The 20,402-nt window shown below is 36.4% G+C and overlaps 1 protein-coding gene across 6 annotated transcripts in view; it reads left to right on the forward strand.

The window, feature by feature from the left end:
• The window catches only part of THSD7A (thrombospondin type 1 domain containing 7A), a 448,580-nt gene that overhangs the window by 172,687 nt on the left and 255,491 nt on the right, over nt 1–20,402 (forward strand). For all 6 annotated transcript variants that reach the window (XM_064575204.1, XM_064575207.1, XM_064575202.1 and 3 more), the window contains one exon: nt 12,021–12,852. In XM_064575204.1, the coding sequence (XP_064431274.1) occupies nt 12,021–12,852 (832 nt within the window). The remainder of the gene's footprint in view (nt 1–12,020; nt 12,853–20,402) is intronic.

The raw sequence follows: 20,402 nt of genomic DNA on the forward strand, positions 1-20,402 counted from the left end.
CAGGTGCTGATGGATCTGATTCTAAGGGGTTCATGGGTTCAAATCACATGGCTGTTGGCAGGACGTCTCAGTTCCTTTATAAAAGGCTGCTCGACTGTCCTCATGGTATCATAGCTGAGTTTTCCCAGGATTAGCCAAAAGAAGGCAAGTCAGAGGCCCTAATATCTTGTTTGACCTAGACTTTTACATCACCTACCGGTATTTCTGCAGTATGCTAGTGGTTCCACAAGTCAGCTCTATGCAGTGTTAGAGGGAACTGTAGAAGGCATGAATACCAAGGAGCAGGGATCACTGGGGCTATCTTGGGAGGCTGGCTCCCACAGTCTCTTTGCATTCTAAAAGCAGCATATATCTTACTTGGGAATACCACCACAGTCTATTTAATGGTGGGAGGATGGCCAGTTTTGATTGGATCTTACAGTAGAGACTGCTGTACGGCAGGTCCAGGCTGTGGTAGCTGCTAAGCTCAGCTTAGCATAATGGCCCAGAAGATCTGATGTTTTTAAACTGATTTCTGATAGAATGACCATGTGCAATCTCTGGCTAGCTCTAATTGAAGAACTGCAGCATAGATACCTAAGGTTTGGGAGCAAGACTGTGCTTTCTACAGAGAGCTACTTTCTGGAGGAAAAAAAGAAAAAAAAAGGTATATCACACATACACACCCAGATCCTGGCTTACTCTTGTGTCCTAGTAGATGTTGTGTGTTGGACACCAGTTGACTCTGACTGAAGTTGTCTTTTCTGAGCTATTACAAAACTCATCAAATAAACTGCTTGGGTGCACGTAGTAAAAATCCCATGCGCAACAGAAATGGGGTATTTGGGATCAGGCCCATACGAATCCAGAAGATGGAGTAAATTATATAAACATGTTGCCTACGCTTCCCCTGCAGCCACCTCTTTTATATGGAGGTCTCTGTGGAATCACTTCTAAAATAAACTACTTGCCTGCAAGCTTTTGTTTCAAGTTCTAGTTTAGGGATAATCTAAGACAAGACAGCAGGCTTTTAAATTTGATTGGCTATATGAAGACTTCCTTTGCTATTTATATCAGAGTTCTCTGAGATGAAGTAAGACTTATAAATGATGCAATCCCATATCTCCAAAAGCCTTATTGACTTAGCTCCCTTAGAGCTATTCAGCTCAGACTGTTGAATATGCACATTCTTTAAAGGTAGCTGATTTTGAGACAATTGTAACCAAACATCTGTAGTTGGATATGCTTAGAAGGTTGTGTGTATTTCACATTTTTGAGGGTATCATTTTACAACTCTGCTCTCCATGCTTTGATATCATTGATAAGGCAGAACATATTTCTTTTTTGGGGGGAGGGTGCGGGGAGAAGAACCTGTTTCACACAATGAGAGCATTTACTCTGAGTAAATTTGGTGTTGCTACCTTAAATCCATTCTGCTAAAGCAAGGTATGAAAGACTACATTAATGACTTGGCATGTCTTGGCTGTTGAGTTTACGTATTTGTTTATGATTAACAATTTCTATCCCTATTTTGTAAATATTTCGTTGCCAATTACATGTGTAATGGAATGTAACACAAATCTCAAGTTTGCTTTTGTTATTTTGGGGAAGTGGGGTAGTGGAGTTAAATATTGTTGTGGAGAGTGGCGGTGCAACAGATCAAATCTTTTTAATTTTGATCTATAGTAACGCTATTAGTGTAACATCTTGTTGTGTTGCAGTGGAAGCTCTAACAAATTTTAAAGGCTTGGAAGGGAAATATTGACTTTGCAGTTTATCATCCTCAAGAATACTTTTCTCTAAGAAATTAGCTTGGGCATCCCAATATTTTAATGGGATATTATTCAAAAATTAATATCCCATTAAATATATAATGCCATATTTATAATAATATATAATGCCATATTCTCATTAATTCTCTCATAAAATATATTAATAATATAATAATATAATGCCATATTCTCATTATGGCAACATGAATTCCCTATCTGGATTGTTCACATTTAGCTAATACAACTTTTCTTTTGGGAGATGTTTAGCTATCCTATAAAACAATAGAAATATTTGGGACATTTATGGCTTTATATTTTTCTCTAGTCTTAAGAGATTGAGCCTACCATATAGTACAACAATCTATTCATATCTAACACGATGTGAAAATCAAGAGATCGTATATGTGCAAATACACTGTATACTGTACAAATAAACTATAGCAATAAAATAAAATATGACAATAAAATGAAGGGTAGCAATAAAATCTAGGGATGCAGGTTTAAACAGTTCTCATTTCCATGTTTTGATGGTAGTATCTTAAAATAATAGTTTTGTGTATTCTTGGTAAAATTAACTACGGAGAAAATAAAATGTTCAGTAGTTTGCCTTTAAACATACTCAAGATAAATTCCTAATGAGTTTTAATATACATGTTTTAAATGAACCTATAAAGAGAATGCAACTTTTGTAAAATGAATAACGTCTCTATCTCTGTACTTGAAGATACTTCTCAGCCTAAGAACAATGGAAGAAACATAAGATTGTGTTAGTGAAAAGCTTGCAAACTAAAAACGTAGAAAACATCATAAACAAAAAATGTGAAAGAAAAATACATTTTTAAAGGTCATAGAAAATGTTAATATCATCAACAAAATGTATCAAGATAAAAAGAAAAGTCCACAATACTGTTGTAAAATAAACTAATTGAACAAATCAAAGAAGAGGAAATAATTATGTTTAAGGTCATATGTAATAAGAATTCAATTCAAACAACAATGGATTTGTATCTATCAAAGTAACAAAAAAAATGGATAGTAACAGTGCTGATAGGGTGTCATGATGGGATTTAGATTTCCACAAGTTTCTCTGAAAAATCAATTGGGCAACATGTATTTAAAAACCTTAAAATTCTCAGTACCCTTTGACCCAGTTATTCACTTGAATGGAGTCTAGCCTAAAGAAATCATCATTGATGCATGCAGACTTTAAAATATTAAGTCACATAAAAATGAGAGTCTTTTTGTGCGTGAGGAAAAAAGCATTTCACAACTTTATCACAAATACTCCTACTTAGTCTGTGTTTCACATAGAGTTACAAGACGATGAAAGTTAATGACGTGGTTTATACTGTATTTTACAAATGAAGGAAACCAGGATCCAAAGAGGCTAAGTAATTTTCTTGAGAGAGATCAAACATGATAGGGGCTGAATATAGATTACTATATTTGGCGACTGTAAAATCAGCTATCCTATCACTGATTCCTCATTCATTGTCTCATCAGATTTAAAGAGCTTATTCTAATTTTGTACATTTAATTTTAAATTCTTATATAATTTCTTATTAAAATTTAATTACTTATTGAAGATGAAAGCTCAGCTTGACTTCACAGTGATCTCTTCTTATCCACCAAACTGATTTGTCGTTTGAGAGTTGTATTTTAAATTAAAATTAAATCAAATTAAATTAAAACTCAAGTCAAAGAAGCTCTGAGTTCTCCTTTTGTTTTTCTTTAAAAAGGAAATTTTCATCTATTTTAGGTCAGTAAATTGTTAAAAATTAAACTGTTTTTGTGCTCATAAATCTATACAAAGGGGTCTTCTAGACAGAGCGCGTATTTATAATTAAATCAAGTAGTATGATATTGAATGGCACAGTATGCCAGGGATTTGGATTACCAATCTATGAAACTATTTCAAGACATTTAAGTCCATGTGTTTACTTCTGTCCACAGTAAAAATTCTTTGAAATGACCAAATGAGTACAAAATAAGCAAAATTGTGTTTCAGTGCTGAAAAAGGGAAAGGATATCATCAATTCTCCAAAAGCTGTCAGGTCTTCTGGAAACCACAGGACTGGGAGGATTGGATTTAAAGGACACTACCTTTATAGTCAAAAGAGTCAAAGGATGGAACCTCTGAGGAAATAAGTACATAAGATTCCTCTAGTAGAAGTCCAAATGCAGAGAAACAGTAGTCGGTATCTATAGACTTCCCTGTATCAGGGGAAAAAAATATACTCATTAATTGCTGGTGGGAGGGTAAATGGATACATTTTGGTAGGCCCTTCTGCAATACTAGATGTATCAAAAACCTGAAAATTTGCAAAACTTCTGACTGAATTACCAGACTGGTGTACAACAATAAATGTTCACTGTAGCATTCTTTATAGTGTTTGAAACAATTGGAAAAAAGACCTAAATTTCCACAAATAGAATATGTTAGATAAATCACACTAAACTGATACAACATACTGTGCAACCATAGTATAGATGTGTAAATATGAGGAGCAAACAAGATTAAGTAACTAGTAGGTTCAGTCTCTGTGTGTGTGGGGGGGGTGTGTGTGTATCTGAGGCCTCCCTCACATCTATTGAAATGGAATTTGTTTTATAACATATTGTGAAGTAAAAATGCAGAATATAAAACAACTTATAGCAAGATCCCAATTTATTTAAATATATTTTTAATTGCCTAATAAGATGGCAACAAATATATGACTAGTTGCCTCTACTTCATGGAATTTATGAGGAATTATCTTTCCCATTAGCAGTAATATTCTAAGTTTTTCTATACTGATTTGCTTGAGTAAAAATAAATAGAATTTTTAAAAATTCTATGAATTGCGAATTTTAAAATAGTTTGTTGCACAGTATTCATGACATTGAATCCAGTATGTTACTAAGCTGTGTGTGCATTTCTTGATCTTGGTAAACTAGGACATGCTGTTCCATAACCAGATCCAGGAGGGAAAATGCACTATTTCATTTGAAGGATGCAAACATATTTAGTCAAACAAGAAACTGGCTCATTTGAGAGTTTTATAGCAAACAAGGGCAGAAAGTAGTTTGCATAATTTTCTCATGCTCCTTTTATAGTGTTTATCTTTTATAAGGCTCTTTGGAACAGTTGCTTGTCCACCTGTCAATAATGTGTCCTTTTATAGACTCAACCTTTTATTGCTCTCATGCCCTTGATATATAGTAGTCTTAGAAGTAGTATTGAATATGGTGGGCAAAATACTAATTTTAAATTTAAAAGGCCATCTTTTATAAACTAAAATAGAGAGTTTTGAATGACATGAAGAGAATAAACATATTATAAAATCCTGTTTAGGGACACCTGGGTGGCTCAGTGGGTTAAGCGTCCGACTCTTGATTTTGGCTCAGGCCATGATCTGAGGGTCCTGAGGTTGAGCCGCACTTCCAGTCCGCCCTCAGTGAGGAGTCTGCTTCTCTCCCTCTACCCCTCCCCCTGCTTGTGGGGAATACTCTCTTTCTCTCTCTAAAATAAAACCTTTTTTAAAAAAGATTTTATTTGAGAGAGAGAGAGAGAGAGAGCACAAGAGGGGGGAGCGTCAGAGGGAGAAACAAGCCTCCCGCTGAGCGGGAAGCCTGATGTGGGACTCCATCCTGGGATCCCAGGATCATGATCTGAGCCAAAGGCAGACGCTTAACCAACTGAGCCATTTATTTATTCAAGGGGCACTGGGTGGCTCAGTTGGTTAAGTGTCTGCCTTTGGCTCGGGTCATGATCTGGGGTTCCAGGATGGAGTCCCGCCTTGGCTCTCTGCTCAGCTGGGAGCCTGCTTCTCCCTCTGCCTGCCACTCCCCCTGCTTGTGCTCTCTCACACTCTGTCAAATAAATAAATAAATCTTTAAAAATAGAATAGAATCTATTTAGCAGGAATAAAAATAAATTTGTTGTTTTATCAACATTTTTGGAAAGTTTGTTAACAATTATATTTAAATCACTATCCTATGAAAAACTAAGCCAAGTAGCATTCATTTAAATTTGTTTTTATGGAACATAATTCTGCATCAATTCCAAGTGAGAATATTTGTGTTGTGAGTCTATCAATTACATAAATATTTTGGGCATGCAAACAGTTGCTTTAACTTCTTTTTAGTGGAATAAGATATCTAGTATTTCTCAATTCACATAAAATTTGTCAAGCTGTGTTCTACATATATTTATTGACCTGCATCCTAGAAGTGTTTTGCATGATACTGAATGAACACAATCCTACAAATCTGTATGCAGGAATACATTTCCATTCATAAAGGGATATTATCCAAGACCTTAAGTAGAAAGCTGCCCACCCTTTGTTTTGTGCAATTAGATTCCAAGTTCCCTTTATATAATCATGAGCAAGAATAATAAATGAAGTAAGAGAAATTCTGTTCTTGTTAAAAAGCAAACATCCTTACACACACACACACACACACACACACACACACACCAGTTTTCCAATACCACCACTTCCCATTCCTAGTGATATGAGATGTGGGGCTAAAATTTAACATTCATGCAGAGACATAGGAGTTAAATATCACATTTTCATATTGTACTTGGGAGAGGACTTCATATTTTGCTTGATAGAGTTTGCAGATTGTGCTTTCACATTGCACTTTGAAACATTTGTTTTCTCTGAAACATGGTAGCTAATTGGGCTAACAATTCTTAGCTGTCAAGAGCAGTTTTAGATGTGGTCCCTTTCTGTTCAGTGTGTGATGATTTTAAGACTGCTTAGAGGACAGAAGTAGACAGCCCTTCATCAGGTGTACAATGGTAAAGATCTGCTTTTTTCTTAAGAGGTCTGTTAATTGGATATGCATGCAATACCCAAGGGGCAGTGAAAAGATAAGACAGCAGTTAAAGTCTGCAAAGTGAATGAATTTTTTTAGGTTCAGTTGTGATCATTTTGCCACCTCTACTTTCACTGGTGCCTTCATGCATTTTATCTTACCTTACCTAGTGAGTATTTTTGTCGATCTCCATGGAATTTTCTTGAGATGTCTTATCTTCTGGTTCTCAATGTAAATATACTTGGAATAAAATAAACCCAATGGTGTTATCTATGAAGAGCTGGTTAATAGGAATCTATGGTAATATTTTTGAAATGGAATGGAATTGTATTTGTACTTAGAGTGTATGTTTTTACTAGTTATCTAAACTTTAGAAATGCATGCTTATTGTCATTGTATATGAAATAGTATAGAAGTTTTCTTGAGCTCAATTTCTTTCTTTCTACTGGCATTGACATCAATCATACAATGTTTTGAATATTAAGATCTGCAAACTAAATTCTCTCTTTTCTGAGCAAAACAGTTGAGGAAGTTCATTCAAAAACCAGCCATGAAAATTAAGACATAATCAAACCAAATGTTGCAGAAGACAGGCAAAGTTCCGTACATTAGGGGCCATAAAGTCAGTCTAATATGATAGGCAATTATTCAGTCAGTTAATTGAAATTGTGATAAACATAATATGAGAAACATATGCCATGTTCTGAGAATGTATAAAATGGGAACTCTCCCTAATTTGGTGTCAGCAAACCGTGAGTTATTTTCAAAGAAACCATCACACACTTTTATTTTTGAATAAACTTAGTTGTAAGCCTGGAGTTATAGCTAAAACTTGGTTTATAAGAGTTTAATATCTTTATCACTTCTTTTCTAGCATAATTTTCAAACTTAATAGTTATCTAGTGTTAAGTTCTTCATAGTCTTAGGGGTTGGTTTTGGTATGTGTATTTTCCTTACTCAGCAATAACAGGCAGACTTGAAATCATTTCACACCTTGTATCTAAGATTTCTGTAATAAAATATTAATTTTCATCAATTAGTTAAAACACACCCATTAATAATATTACCTAAATATGTTAAATGTCCAATTAAATATCTTTAAGTGCCAAATTTATAACTGCTGTAATTTTTTGTTGTTTTTAGTTTGAAGATAAAAGCCTAGCTTCATGTATCATTGATATTAGCCACTCTGACAGGTGTGAGGTAATATCTTATTATAGTTTTGATTTGTATTTCCCTAATGCTGAGTGATGTTGAGCATCTTTTCATGTATCTGTTGGCTATCTGGATGTCTTCTTTGGAGAAATGTCTGTTCATGTCTTCCCATTTTTTAATTGGATTATTCATTTTTTGGATGTTGGGTTTTATAAGTTCTTTATATATTTTGGATATTAACCCTTTATCAGATATGTCATTTGCATAGATCTTCTCCCATTCCATAGGTTGCCTTTTACTTCTGGTGATAGTTTACTTCACTGTGCAGAAGCTTTTTATCTTGATGAGGCCCCAGTAGTTTATTTTTGGTTTTCTTTCCCTTGCCTCAGGAGACATAGCTAGTAAGAAGTTGCTATAGCCAATGTCAAAGAGATTACTTCCTGTGTTCTCCTCTAGGACTTTTATGGTTTCAAGTCTCACATTTAGGTCTTAATCCATTTTGAATTTATTTTTGTGTATGGTGTAAGAAAGTGGTCCAGTTTCATTCTTTTTGCATGTTGCTGTCCAGTTTTCCCAACACTATTTGTTGAAGAGACTGTGCCCCCCCCCCATTGGATATTCTTTTCTGCTTTGTCGAAGATTAATTGACCATATAGTTGTGGGTTCATTTCTGAGTGTTCTATTCTGTTCCATTGATCTATGTGTCTGTTTTTGCACCAGTACCATATTGTTTTTATTGCTACAGCTGTGCAGTATAACTTGAAGTCTGGAACTGTGATGCCTCCCTTAATTTCTCTTCCTGCTGCTTCATTACTGATGTATAGAAATGCAATGGATTTCTGTACTTTGATTTTGTATCCTGCAACTCTACTGAATTCGTGTATCAGCTCTAGCAGTTTTTTGGTGGAGTCTTACAAGTTTTCTATATAAAGCATCATGTCATCTGCAAAGAGTGAAAGTTTGACTTCTTCTTTGCCAATTTGGATGCCTTTTGTTTCCTTTGTTGTCTGATTGCTGTGGCTAAGACTTCCAGAACTATGTTAAATAACGGTGGTGAGAGTGGATGTCCTTGTCTTGTTCCTGACTGTAGAGGAAAAGCTCTCAGTCTTTCCCCACTGAGGATGATATTAGCTGTGGGCATTTCCTATATGGCCTTTGTTATGTGAGGTATGTTCCCTCTAACCCTACTTCAAGGATGTGGAGAAAGGGGAACCCTCTTGCACTGTCGTTAGGAATGCAAACTGTTGCAGCCACTCTGGAGAACAGTGTGGAGGTTCCTCAAAAACTTAAAAATAGAACTACCCGACAAAGAGGCAATTGCACTACTAGGTATTTACCCAAGAATACAAAAATACTAATTTGAAGAGATACATGAACCATGATGTTTATAGCACCATTGTCTACAGTAGCCAAATTATGCAAAGAGCCCAAATGGCCATTGCCTGACGAATGGATAAAGATGTGGTTATATATACAATGTAATATTATTTATCCATAAAAAAATAATAAAATCTTGCCATTTGCAACAACATGGATGGAGCTAGAGAATATTGTGCGAAGTGAAGTAAGTCAGAGAAAGACAAATACCATATGATTTCACTCATATGTGAAATTAAGAAAAAAAACGAATGAGCATAGGGAAAGAAGAGAGAGAGAGAGAGGCAAACCAAGAAACAGATTCTTAACTCTGGAGAACAAACTGATGCTCACCAGAGGGAAAGTGGGTGGGGGGTGATAGGGATTAAGGAGTGTACTTGTGCTGATCACCGAAGCACTAAATTGTACTTCTGAAACTAATATTACACTGTATGATAACTAACTGAAATTTAAATAAAAACTTTTTTTAAAATGCCTAGTTTCTTAATAGTCCTAGTCTGATTCATTAGTATAATCTCATAATTAATATCAAAGATTGGAAAACAATAAAATATCATGGAGTTCTCCTGAATTGCATTTGGGATTTAGACTCTGAGTTATTTCAAGACACTTATATTTTGAAATTTAGACCTAATGGCATTTAACTTGCTACTAACTTGGTCCAACATAAATGTACCTTTATATTCTGTGCTTAGAGTGGGAAATAAAGATCACGGTTTCATTTAAACATAGTAGGGAGGAGGAAAAAATACCAAAGATATGTGGAATTAATTCTAAAATGTTATAATATTATATTCCCTTATTGAGAAGTATCCTACTATTCCCAAACTGAATATTTAGAAAATCTCTAAGACCATCAACACATTTATGAATATGTATTTTCCTTCCTATTTTATTTAGTTTTCCTTTAAAACTAAAATGAAAATACAATCAGATATTGCATTTTGACAGGTATAACAAACGCACTGACTTACTTAGCTCATAAAGTTTTGACATCAGCACTATTTCCTAAATGTATTTTAAACCCTTATAATTCTTTACATGTGAACTTCATAAAGTAATGATATGGATATGCCAAATATCCAGTTCTTATTTTTGTGCAATAATGATTAGTTAATAGATTGACTGAAAATAGTATCCTGTTTACAACTCCATTATTCCATTTGTAATAAAGTTGGCATCCTCGAATTGTAAACATGTTTCTAGTTAAAATTAAATGTTTACACATGATGAACACAGTCTTCTTGTTTTACTCTTTCTAGATTAATCATTTTGCATAGGAACATCTAAGTCTCAATCTCTAAACTATAGGATAAATCATAAAATTAAAAGAATAAGAATCTGAAATCCAGGATGGTTTTGTTATTCATTCAAGATGTGAACTTGGCCAATCACTTCCTCTTCTTGTCACCTGTTTTCCTCGTCTAAAGAGTGAATCTGTTTCATTTCATGGTTTTCACTTTTCAGCAGTAGAAGCCTCTTGTCAGACAATATCTTATGCATAATTTCAGCATGTATATTAAAAATAATAATAATGGAGCTTCTCTTATAGAAACAGGAATGATGGAGAAGGGCAGTGGAGTAGGGTTGGGGATTTTAGAGCCCAATCCTATATACTGAGTAGTCCTCACCTTCCAATACAACCTGTTGAAGATGGCTCTACATCAAATAATTCCTTGAGTTCCATGGACCATATTTTGAAAATCATGTAATTATATATGATCATTACATTTCTTTAAAATTCCAAAATAATGTAATTCTCAATTTCATAAATTGAGATGTCTTTCAAAGTGCTGAAAATCCTGTTGTACTTTAAAAAAAAAAAGAAATGTACAAATAAGTAGGTTTCAATTTATGCTAAGAAGGATTCTAAGGTAAAAAGCTCACACGTCATACTAAAGCCACTGACTTAAGTATTCCATAGAACAGTGCTATAATCCCAAATAGTTTCTATTTTAGGAAATAAATAAATTGATAAAACTCCAAAGAACCCTTCAACATTCATAAAAATCACAGAAGTCCTTTAGTTAAATGTTAATTCTCTTGCCCATCTTTATTCTTCACTGGGGAGATGAGAAAAAAAATTAATATAGGGGTTAAATTTAAAGGCAGAATGTGCTTGGGGCACCTGCGTGGCTCAGTACGTTAAGCATCTGCCTTCAGCTCAGGTCATGATCCCAGGGTCCTGGGATTAAGTCCAGCATTGGACTCCCTGCTCAGCCAGAAGCTTGCTTCTCTCTCTCCCTCTGCTGCTCCCCCTGCTTGTGCTCGCGCGTTCTCTCTCTCTGTGTCAAATAAATAAATAAATAAACAATCTTAAAAAAATAAATAAATAAAGGCAGAATGTGCTTAAAAGCTTTTTTTCCCTTCCTAACTTTGGTTACCAGTGAGTGAACACTTCCATCAGTACACACATACACACCCACTAGACTCTTGCAGCCATAGTAGGTAGAGCATTAGAAAATGAGGTAGAAAAGAACATGTTCTCCAGAATCTTAAATTGCTCAGAAGAAGAAAAGCCTGTAGGAGATGGAGTTCTTCACCAGGGGCCACTTCGTTAGCCTGCTACTGACATGGATCCGATGGTTACAAGGCAGGGGTGATGTGTTTTCACTGTTGCTAATTTCTGATGTCCTTTCTGAGCAAGGGTTCTCTATCTAAAATTAAGAAAATGAAAAAAGCAAACTTTTAATCCCACAAGGACCCAAAGTGAACTTGTCCCAGCAGTTACCTTATATAGACCCTCTGACACACTTATCCTTTTGCAAAAATACCGAGTACAGATCATTACTTTCTGACACTCATGTGCAGAGACCTACTTTATAACACTTCAGGGAAGTTAATGTACTAGATCTTGAAATGCCTTTCTGGAAAGTGAAGTAACTTATGGTTTTCTTCTAGTGGCACTGTTAACTCTTGTATCATTTTCAGGTCCATGGGGCCGATGCATGGGAGATGAATGTGGGCCAGGAGGCATTCAGACCCGGGCTGTGTGGTGTGCTCATGTGGAAGGCTGGACGACATTACATACAAACTGTAAGCCGGCCGAGAGACCCAGTAACCAGCAGATCTGTTTCAAAGTGTGTGACTGGCACAAAGAGTTGTATGACTGGAGCCTGGGACCTTGGAATCAGTGTCAGCCTGTGATTTCAAAAAGCCTGGAGAAACCCCTTGAGTGCATTAAGGGGGAGGAAGGCATTCAGGTGAGAGAGATAACATGCATCCAGAAAGAGAAGGACATTCCTGCAGAGGATATCATTTGTGAGTACTTCGAGCCCAAACCTCTCCTGGAACAGGCCTGTCTCATCCCCTGCCAGCAAGACTGCATTGTGTCTGAGTTTTCTGCCTGGTCCGAATGCTCCAAGACGTGTGGCAGCGGGCTCCAGCACCGGACGCGTCACGTGGTAGCACCCCCCCAGTTTGGAGGTTCCGGCTGCCCAAACTTGACGGAGTTTCAGGTGTGCCAGTCCAGCCCCTGCGAAGATGAAGAGAGCATGTACAGCTTGCATGTGGGTCCCTGGAGCTCGTGCTCGATGCCCCATTCGAGACAAGTAAGACAAGCAAGGAGACGTGGGAAGAATAAAGAACGGGAAAAGGACCGAGGAAAAGGAGTGAAGGATCCAGAAGCCCGGGAACTTATTAAGAAAAAGAGAAACAGAAACAGACAGAACCGACAAGAGAATAAATATTGGGACATCCAGATTGGATATCAGACCAGAGAGGTTATGTGTACTAACAAGACGGGGAAGGCTGCTGATTTGAGGTAACATTTTATAACCATTAACTGGGGGTGGCTCTCTGTCAAGGCCATGGGCTAGAAAGTACTTAAGGCTCTGCTGTACTAAGTCCCGAGATTCACATGTGCACAACCTAGAATGAGCTACCCCCAAGTATAACATGTTCTATTTTAAGGCACTTAAGCTTTTGTGGGTTTCCTGACATTATCTGTTTTGCTCATGTTTAGGCCCTCTACTCCTAGAGTTCATTTAAATGTTCCTGTCAAAGATCTATCATGAGCTCTTCTCCATGAGGTATTACTACTTTTTTAGGTCAGTCGTGCTGTTTCCACCTACAATGGGGGAAAAAGAAAACTTACTTAGAAGGTACAGTTTGGGGATTTTGAATTCAGATACTTATTTTAGTGAGAATAAAGCACACTTGTAATCTCTCCAAGTTTATAACATTTTCAGAATTACCCTATACAAAAAATCTAAACAACCACCCAGGGAGCTATACCTAAGAATAATTCACATTTTATAAAATGGAATAAATCTCCCTAGAGGGAAAAAGGGGAACCAGAAGAAACTAAGGTAAGTAGACATTATTTAATCATGAGTAGCCTAGTTTAGAAAACATGTAATTAATTGGCTGCATGTTCTAGACAAATTATATGTCAAATGATCTCTGGGTAAATGATGACTATGTTATGAAAGGCTTTCTCATGTGTGATTTATTTGTTGTGAAAATATTCATTGAGGATTATTCATTGAGGATTATCTAAAGGATATGATGTTCTCTGGATATTCTAAATTTTGCTCTTGGATAAGCCAGACCATCTGGGAGTGTCTTATCTGGATCATTTGCATAATTGCTTTTTTGGTACTATTTATGCAGTTATGGTTTGGACTGAACTGAGTGAAATTATGGTAACATCACTCAGAATTTTATATCATCTTTATTGTAAAAATGACATTAAAAGTGTCATCTACTCCATCATGCAGTCTGTTCTCTTGATTAAAAACACATAAGATAAATTTCACTGAAGCCTCAACCCGTGTGCTCCTGGTGAGCAGCTGGGTTGCTTTCCTTATGGTCCTGGAAACCTTGTAACGGATCACCTGTTCCTGTTTGCTTTGGCTCCTGGGAGCATGAATAGGACTGTGGGGCAAGTGTGTTGCTCACCGACATACCCCACTGTCTTCATCTTTTTCTTACCATGATTTCCTTTCACTCATTCTTACCTAGTGATTTTGCCATCCATGGATTTTGAAAGCTGGCTAAAAGCCTTTTTAGTACAGGATATAGTTTAAAGAAATGAGTGAACAAATAAACAATTGATATATCTAGACAATAATTTTTCTCAGCATAGTGTTGCTCTGGTCGCCATTTTTAGGATATGTGCTAGTCCCTCCCCTCTTTGTACTTACACAGTTGTGTTTTCTCTCGGCCACACAGTAATCTGCTTTTTCTTCATCTAGTGACATCAGTCCAACTCCTTTCTTGGTCTCATTAGTGGTTGCTTGATCTCCTGCCTTCATCTTCCAGGTTCCCTATAACTCCTTAAGAGTATGCGTATGTACGTATGTTCACCTCTGATTCTGTATCATGTGAGTTTTCATTTCAATCCCTGTTTTACTCTTTTCTGACTGTCCTTATTCAGCTGATTTCCTCATTTCTTTTCTTGAAATATTATAGTTATATTAGTTACTTGGCTCTCACCAAGTAATTAAATGAACCTCCAAGGCAACTTGAGTTGTATCCTGCTGTCACCAAGTTAACATGCTGTAGACATTTAATTTAATGTTGACCACTCAATTAAAAGTGTAATTAGGATAGTACCTCCCACTGCATAGAGCCATAGAGCCTAATATTCCCATTTGATTGTTTGAAATAAGCAAACACATTTAAAAATTTGTAGATCATTTGTCAAGTTCTTATATTCTATTAGAAATATCCTAATATAACTTATTAGGGTATAGGTTAAATTTAAATTGGTTATTAATATTTCTTGCATGTAAGAATTATACATAAGAATATATATGGATAAATACATATGATTAAGACAGTTAAAGTCTTAGTGAAGAGGAGATAAGAATCAGGTACTTTGACCTAGGTTTTGCTCAAACGTTGCACCACATCATTGAAGCTAGTGAAATAAAGAGTAAATAGTTAACACCAACAAAGCAGAGGGCCACAGAGCACAGACTTGATGATCAAATTTAAGTCTTTCACCTTATATCAGATTCAGAAACAATTTTGTCATGTCAGAGGATAAAATAATCATTTAATAAGGCTAAAAACATCTGTTAGAGTGACAAAATTAATTTAGCTAAATAAACCTAAGAATCTTAGGGAAGCAGTTCATAGGAAAATAAATATAACTGTAGCAGAATTACTGCTAGAACTTCCAAGTTTCAGATGATAAATCTGGCCTTCTTTTTGCTTTCAAACATGAAAATCAATAATAATGAAAAATACAAATGAAAAGTCTGTTATTTCATGACAATAGGAAACAGTCACAGTCTCAAACCATAAATGACAGAGATTTAGAGAATGTGGCAAAATTAAACCTAACCAAAGGAAGAAACTTAGAAGGGTGTTATGTCTTTGCACCTTTTGTAAATACTCAAAATCTCTGAGTAGGCTGAACTTTGTGAGGGCCAAGCCAATGACATCTCCTTAGTATGGCATGATCTGTGTTAAAAGAAAGGGCTGCTGAAGCATCTTTGAGTTTGTTTGAAAACAGATGGCATAATAGGCAAAACTGAACAAGAAACTCACTATGCCATTACTGCCAAGAAAGGACTGCCAGTTTGATGGATTGAGGGATTAAAGTTTGATGACCAGTGGACGAGAATTCTAAATCACTACACATACACACCGTGACACAGGGGGCTTCCCTATGAACCAGTGAATTTCAGCCAAGCTTAAGTAGAGTATTGCCCCAGGCCAAGAGTTGATACGAAAGTAAGGACAAGCAGTTCTCCAAGAAATCAGAGACAGTAAAGGAAATATGGTGTTTCTGAACCAAAAGCAGAATGAGGAGCTAAGAAAATTGAATGAGCTTAACTCATTAATTGAATGAGTGATTTGGCAGGGCGCCAAAAAAGAAATGGAGGGGAATTAGAAACAAGGAAAAGAAATGGAATTTACATTAGAAGCAATAAAAAGTGGAAAAATATCTTGTGAAGAGGAGTCTGTGATATAGAGAACAATTTGAGAACACCCAAGTAAACTAATTTTTTAAAAAAATGATGGATATGGAAACAAGCAAGGAAGATCACTCCATGAAACTCTGGTGTTCTTGAAGATAGGACCAGAAAAAACAAATAACAACAACAAAAAACCCCACAAAATATATAATAGAAGACTTTCCTGAAATTAAGACTTTAATCCACAGATTGAAATTGCACACAGGTAATATTCTTCTAGAAGAGGTTGAAATCATGTCCTCATGGAAGAACTGGTGTAAAATATTTTTTTTTTTTAAAGATTTTATTTATTTGACAGAGAGAGACACAGTGAGAGAGGGAACACAAGCAGGGGGAGTGGGAGAGGGAGAAGCAGGCTTCCCACTGAGCAGGGAGCCCGATGCGGGGCTCGATCCCAGGACTCTGGGACCATGACCTGAGCCGAAGGTAGACGCTTAACAACTGAGCCACCCAGGCGCCCCCAAAACTGGTGTAAAATAATTTTTTATAAGGAAAGACGAAGAGACATCAGACTGAAAGCCAGCGCAATACTCAAATTGTGAAACCCTAGAAGCATTTCTGTTGTAGTCAAAAATAAGACAGGACAGCACATTAACTCCACTTTTAGTTAACATTGATCTCTAAGTACTAGTTAATGTAGTTGAAAAGAGAAAGAAGTGAAAATTGGAAAGCAGGTGGAAAACTTAAGATTTTTTTTTCCAGATATTATGACTGTACACTGGAAAACTCAAGAGAATCAATTGAAAATATAAACAATAAAATAACTTAATGAGGGGGGCAGTGGATGGACACAAAAATAATATCAAAACAATCAATATATTTCCTAGATGCAAATAACAATTAATTAAACATTATGGTGGAAACAAAAGATTAAAATACTGCACTTACAAAAGTCAAAAAGACCATAGACGATAAGAGACTCTTAACAATAGGGAACAAACTGAGGGTTGCTGGAGGGGAAGGGGGGGGAAGGGATAACTGGGTGATGGGCACTAAGGAGGGCACTTGATGTGATGAGCACTGGGTGTTCTATGCAACTGATGAATCACTAAATTCTACCCCTGAAACTCATAAAGCACTATATGTTAACTAACTTGAATTTAAATAAAATTTTTAAAAGATTTTTTAAAAAGACGAAATCTGTAGACACACCTAACTATAAAAGTTCTGCATAGAGGGCGCCTGGGTGGCTCAGTTGGTTAAGCAACTGCCTTTGGCTCAGGTCATGATCCTGGAGTCCCGGGATCGAGTCCCACATCGGGCTCCCTGCTCAGCGGGGGGTCTGCTTCTCCCTCTGACCCTCTTCCCTCTCGTGCTCTCTGTCTCTCATTCTCTCTCTCAAATAAATAAATAAATAATCTAAAAAAAAAAAAAAAAAGTTCTGCATAGAACACCAGACTTAGAAACATAAAAAAAGAGGTGCCTATACCAAATTGTCCCAATACTGTTACTGTAAAATTTATAAGGGAAAAATAAGCATATAAGAAAGGCCAAGGAACTTTTGAAAAATAAAAGTAGAGAGAGAAAACTAATGTCCCAAGATAATTAAATGCATTTTAGTCTATAAAAATAGTAATGGTAAATTTATGTTCTTGCATGAATAATCAGGGTCAAATAGAATGGGGTGTAGAAATAAGATCTGCAAAACCCTGTAAAATGTTGCCTATGGTGAAGGAGCATTTCCAATTTGGGGGGAAATTAATTAATTTGCTTTGTTTGGGGGCAATTGCTTTGCCATGTAAAGGAATACGAAGAATTGTGAAAGAAAAAAAAAGACGAGTTGTATGCTTTGGCACTTGTTATACCAAAGCAAAGCCCACGTATATATGCAATTCTTAAAATTTGTTTTTATAATATTAGAAGAAATGGTAAAATTTTTAAATCTTAAACAAGGACACTTTAGAGTACAGAATGGAGAGATCATGCAGGAAAATAGTCAATTACATTTTTTTAAAGATTTTATTTATTTGACAGAGAGAGAGACAGCGAGAGAGGGAACACAAGCAGGGGGAGTGGGAGAGGGAGAAGCAGGCCTCCCGCTGAGCGTGGAACCTGATGTGGGGCTCAATCCCAGGACCCTGGGATCATGACATGAGCCGAAGGCAGACGCTTAATGACTGAGCCACCCAGACGCCCCGTCAATTACATTTTTAAAAAAGAGTAAATTTTGCTCAAGAAAAATATTAATGAAGTTAAAACCCGAGTAGCAAACTGAGAAAAAAATATTTGAGCATATAATTGGCAAAGAACTAATTTTCTTTTTTTTTTTTTTAAAGATTTTATTTATTTATTTGACAGAGAGAGACACAGTGAGAGAGGGAACACAAGCAGGGGGAGTGGGAGAGGGAGAAGCAGGCTTCCCACTGAGCAGGGATCCTGATGTGGGGCTCAATCCCAGGACCCTGGGACCATGACCTGAGCCGAAGGCAGACGCTTAACGACTGAGCCACCCAGGCGCCCCAGAACTAATTTTCTTAATACATATGAACTCATAATATTAAGAAAAAGATCAAAACCTAATTGAAAATAAGCAAAGGATCAAGAGAATGAAAAGGTAAGTCACAGACTAGTAGAAAATATTTGTGAAAGGCACTTGCGATAAAGGACTAGTATCCAAAATATGCCAAAAAACTCTTGAAACTCAACAATGAGAAAACAACCTGAAAATGTGCCAAAGACCTTCACACCTCACCAAAGAAGACCTACAAATGGCGAACAAGCATATGGAAAGATACTTTATTTCATAGGTTATCAGGGAAATAGACAATAAAACAACAGAGAGATACTACTACATACCTGTTAAGAGTGGCCAAAAACCAGAATACTGGCAACACCAAGTTCTGGTGAGAATGTGAAACAGTAGGAACGCTGATTCATTGCTAGTGGGAATGCGAAATGGTTACAGCCATTTTCTAAGACAGCTTGGCAGTTTCTTACAACATTAAACACACTCCTTACCATATGATATAGCAAATGTGCTCAGTGATATTTACCTAAAGGAACTGAAAACCTATATCCACACAAATATCTACACTGAGATGTTTAACAGCTTTATTCATAATTGCCAAAACTTGAAGGCAACCAAGAGGTCCTTCAGAAGATGAATCAATAAACTGTATCGCATTCAGACAATGGAATATTATTCAGTGTTAAAAAGAAATGAGCTATCCAACCATGAAAAGATATGGAAGAAACTAAATGCATAATTACTGAGAGAAAAGGCTACATACTGTATGATTCCAACCGTATGGCATTCTGGAAAAGGCAAAGCCCTCTTCCAGAGACAGTGGAAAGAATTAGCAGTGTTGTCAGGGTTTAGGTGGAAGGGAGAGATGAACAGAGGGAACACAAAGGATTTTTTAGGGCAGTGAAATGACTCTGTATGATATTTTAATAGATATATGCCATTTTACTTTTGCCCAAACCCATAGAATTTAGAATGCCAAGAGTTAACTGTGGTGTAAACTGAGGACTTTGAGTGATTATGACATATTAATGTAGGTTCCATTCTAGTGAGTGATGTTGATGATGGGGAGGCTCTGCATGTATGAGCGCAGGAAGTTTATAGGAACTCTCTGTACTTTACACTCAGTTTGGCTGTGAACCTATAACTGCTCTAAAAATCAAAATGGATTAAAATCAGCCAAGTATAGGTTCAGGTCACAGAAAATATGCTAATCCTCAATCATAATTAAATACAAAAACAATGTTTAATCCCATTTTCACCCTTTCAGATTAGTAAATAAAAAGTTTAATAATGTGTCAGGGATCACTAAGCTTCCAGTTTTGGTAATTCACTAGAAGGACTCACGGGATTCAGCATATAGTTAGTTATGTCTGAGATTCATCACAGTGAAAGGATACAAAGCAAAAGCATAAAGGAACATGTGCATGGGGAGAAGTCCGAAGGAAACTGTATGAGGTTCCCCTGGAAATTTGGAGCTTCCAGGGTCCTCTCCAGGTGGAAATTCATAGCCTAGACTTAATTCCTCCAAAGAAGAGTTACAGCAAATTGTGCAAAGCATTATCTGCTAGGGAAGTTTATTAGCGTCTCGGTGTCCTAAAGTTTTATTGGGGGTTGATCACTTGGGCACCCTCTGCTTAGCATATGCAAAAATCCCAAACTCCCAGAGGGAAAGCAAATATTCACTGTGAACCACATTGTTTATACAAACAAATTGAGCATAATGAACATTTATAGCAGTTTTCTCATTCAGAGAAAATTTTTTAACAGTGTAGAAAACTGTTGACCAGTTAAGTTCCCAGATGCCTGCCAAGGGCCAACCCTGCAAGCAGGTCTTTCTAAGGATAGAAGTCTGAGACTGGATATTTTACTAATAATAGTATTTAATATTAAAGAATTGGGGAAAACAGACATATT

Source organism: Mirounga angustirostris, unplaced genomic scaffold (assembly GCF_029215605.1).
Source record: "Mirounga angustirostris isolate CCGP_5_RB_7025 unplaced genomic scaffold, mMirAng1.0.hap1 SCAF_12, whole genome shotgun sequence".
Lineage (NCBI taxonomy): Eukaryota > Metazoa > Chordata > Mammalia > Carnivora > Phocidae > Mirounga > Mirounga angustirostris.